Source organism: Carassius gibelio, chromosome A1, assembly GCF_023724105.1.
Source record: "Carassius gibelio isolate Cgi1373 ecotype wild population from Czech Republic chromosome A1, carGib1.2-hapl.c, whole genome shotgun sequence".
In the NCBI taxonomy this organism is placed as follows: Eukaryota; Metazoa; Chordata; class Actinopteri; order Cypriniformes; family Cyprinidae; genus Carassius; species Carassius gibelio.
In genome coordinates, this window is record NC_068371.1 from 34,201,431 (window position 1) to 34,203,930 (window position 2,500).

The 2,500-nt window shown below is 49.0% G+C and overlaps 2 protein-coding genes across 4 annotated transcripts in view; one reads left to right on the forward strand and one right to left on the reverse strand.

Moving 5' to 3' along the window:
* Positions 1 to 291, reverse strand: part of txndc11 (thioredoxin domain containing 11) — a 14,967-nt gene extending 14,676 nt beyond the window's left edge. Inside the window, exon 1 of one of the 2 annotated variants that reach the window (XM_052603633.1) lies at positions 1 to 291. This exon is cut by the window's left edge and continues 16 nt beyond it. In XM_052603633.1, coding sequence (XP_052459593.1) covers positions 1 to 109 — 109 coding nt within the window. In that variant the 5' untranslated portion in view covers positions 110 to 291. The other variant, XM_052603625.1, reaches the window with a different exon arrangement.
* Positions 292 to 605: 314 nt separating this feature from the next.
* The window catches only part of eri2 (ERI1 exoribonuclease family member 2), a 7,045-nt gene continuing 5,150 nt past the window's right edge, over positions 606 to 2,500 (forward strand). Inside the window, exons 1-6 of one of the 2 annotated variants that reach the window (XM_052603676.1) lie at positions 610 to 1,165; positions 1,564 to 1,628; positions 1,713 to 1,793; positions 1,871 to 1,998; positions 2,097 to 2,250; positions 2,328 to 2,428. In XM_052603676.1, coding sequence (XP_052459636.1) covers positions 1,143 to 1,165; positions 1,564 to 1,628; positions 1,713 to 1,793; positions 1,871 to 1,998; positions 2,097 to 2,250; positions 2,328 to 2,428 — 552 coding nt within the window. In that variant the 5' untranslated portion in view covers positions 610 to 1,142. Of the gene's footprint in view, positions 1,166 to 1,563; positions 1,629 to 1,712; positions 1,794 to 1,870; positions 1,999 to 2,096; positions 2,251 to 2,327; positions 2,429 to 2,500 lie in introns of both variants that reach the window. The other variant, XM_052603683.1, reaches the window with a different exon arrangement.

The window sequence follows — 2,500 nt, forward strand, 5'->3', positions numbered from 1 at the left end:
AGGGCAGTATTAGCGCGCAGGTGAGCAGGATCGCGCCGCAGCACAGCTCGGGTCTCTTCGCCATCTGATCCACCACCTGCCGGAGCTGAGCTCGAACCCGCCGCAGCATCACCGACCCGCTACAGACAGCAGCTCATCCCGGGAGATACCACCGAGCACAACAACACACCGCACCAACCGCTCAAACACACGTCACACTTCCGCCTCCCGAGAGGGGCGGGGCGGGGCCAGGCGAGGGAGCGTCTCCAAACTACACGCACAAATGCGCGGTATTTCGTTTCATTAAATCTGGATTCCTACGGAAATTACATTAAATGTGGGCACAGATAGACGATACAGGGTCCTGGTTTACAAACCGAGTCAGATCCAAAGCTTCGGTGTTTCGAGGTCGAATGCGGCACTGGTCTACTGACTGACATCCGGGAACCTGCTCTCGCAAACAAACACTGGACCAATCAGCTGTGAGCAGAGCGCAGAGACGTGTGTGTGTGTGTGTATGCGCGCGGTTAGGGTTCGGGAGTTCTCATTCCTTTTTCTGATGATAATTATATTGTTTTTACTATATTACTGAGCCCCTGGTTTCTCACTTACGTGTTTGTGGACTGCTTTGTATGAGCTTACAGAAAAGTTATATATGTCTGTTTATAATGCGTGGGAGTCCTTCATGTATCAGTGGATCGAAGCAGATTTTGTTTTGTATTGATCCAGAATCAACACACTGAGTGAATGTGAATGCCTCCAGTCTCTCTCTCTTCTCACAATAAGAGTCTGAGATCTGACTGACTGGAGGATGAGGAGGATGAAGATGGATCTGTCTGTCCATCTCAGGTGTTAACTCACTGATTATGTGCTGTTCTTCAGTTCAAACTCAATCTACAGCTCTGAGATCGATTATCATCCACTGATCCAATCTGCAGCTCTGCGTGCGATTACTGGCGCTCCCGACCAATCACAGGCTCCGCTGAGACACACGTCACAGCATGATCGGAAACGCAGCGGAACAACGGAAACGGTCTGGCTGTGCGGGGAATTTAAATCTGCGAGAGAGTTTTATGCTAGCCCTGTGTAATCCTCATCTGTTTGCTTGGCGAGTCATTCAGCGGATGTTTGTGTGTTCAACTCGAGTGTGAAGCAGCGACGACATGTCAACCAAGAGTCTGGCGAAGTAAGAAAACAACATCAACATCTCATCCGACACAAACACCAGTCGAGGGTTATACACTCATATAAACACTAGACACTGATATAAACACTAGACAAACAGACGATTGTTATTATACCCTGATCTGAGCGCCAAACGAACACACATGGTTATTATGACACAAACTAGACACTCAAATTACTGCTCTTATATAGTTATATGTACACGACACACACCTATTAGACCGATTAGTGTTATGTAAACATTATACTTACACAATATTAAATGTTTATCAATACTATGCCCTTATATTGTATTTAAATATTTGTTCATTGTATTATATTTATTCTTCTCTGTCTCATGTATAAAGCTAATATATCAGGTGTATCTTATAGTGTAATGTTTGTGCTGTGTGTTGTCAGAGAGCTGGGTCTGATCAGGAAGCGCAGTCATTCGTCTGGAGCCCATCAGCGTCCCTCTGTCCGCAGTAAGAGAGAGAGAGAGTGTGTGTGTGTGTGTGTGTGTGTGGATCATCACTGACTCTGCTGCTGCTGTTGTTGTTGTTTCTCAGAGCAGCGCTTCTCTTTCCTGATCATCATTGACTTTGAGTCCACCTGCTGGAGAGAGAAGAGCAGCCGTGGTCAGGAGATCAGTAAGAGTCCTGACTCCTCTCGTGTCTGTGTCTTATATCTCATCGCTTGGCTTCACATGTGTGTTCTCCCTCATCAGTTGAGTTTCCGGCCGTCCTGCTGAACGTGTCGAACGGAGAAGTGGAGTCAGAGTTCCACTCGTACGTCCAGCCGCAGGAGCATCCTGTACTGTCAGGCTTCTGCACGGAGCTCACGGGCATCACACAGGTCATCCTGAGCTCCTACAGACAGACAAACCTCTTCTGATGATCCCTGATGCTCAGTTCAGTCATGTATCTGTCACCCTGTGTGTGATTGGCCAACAGGACCAGGTGGACTCCGCCCCTCCCCTCCACATCTGTCTGTCCAGATTCACTCGCTGGCTGCACGCTCTCCAGCAGGAGAGGGGCGTGGTCTTTGAGATGGACAGCACAGGCCCCGCCCCCTCTGGACACCCCTGTGCATTTGTCACATGGTCAGGTGAGAATGCTCGCCTCTCTGCCTGCGCTTTATCTCCTGTGTGGGTTCATCTGTAAAGTGTGTGTGTGTTGAGTCAGACTGGGATCTGGGAGTCTGTCTGCTGTACGAGTGCAAACGGAAGCAGCTGAGCGTTCCTGAAGCTCTGAAGAGCTGGATCGACCTGCGAGCCACATACAGGGTACACACACACACACACACACACACCAGAGACTGACCCTGATCAATGGGAGGAATCATCATCAGTTCATGC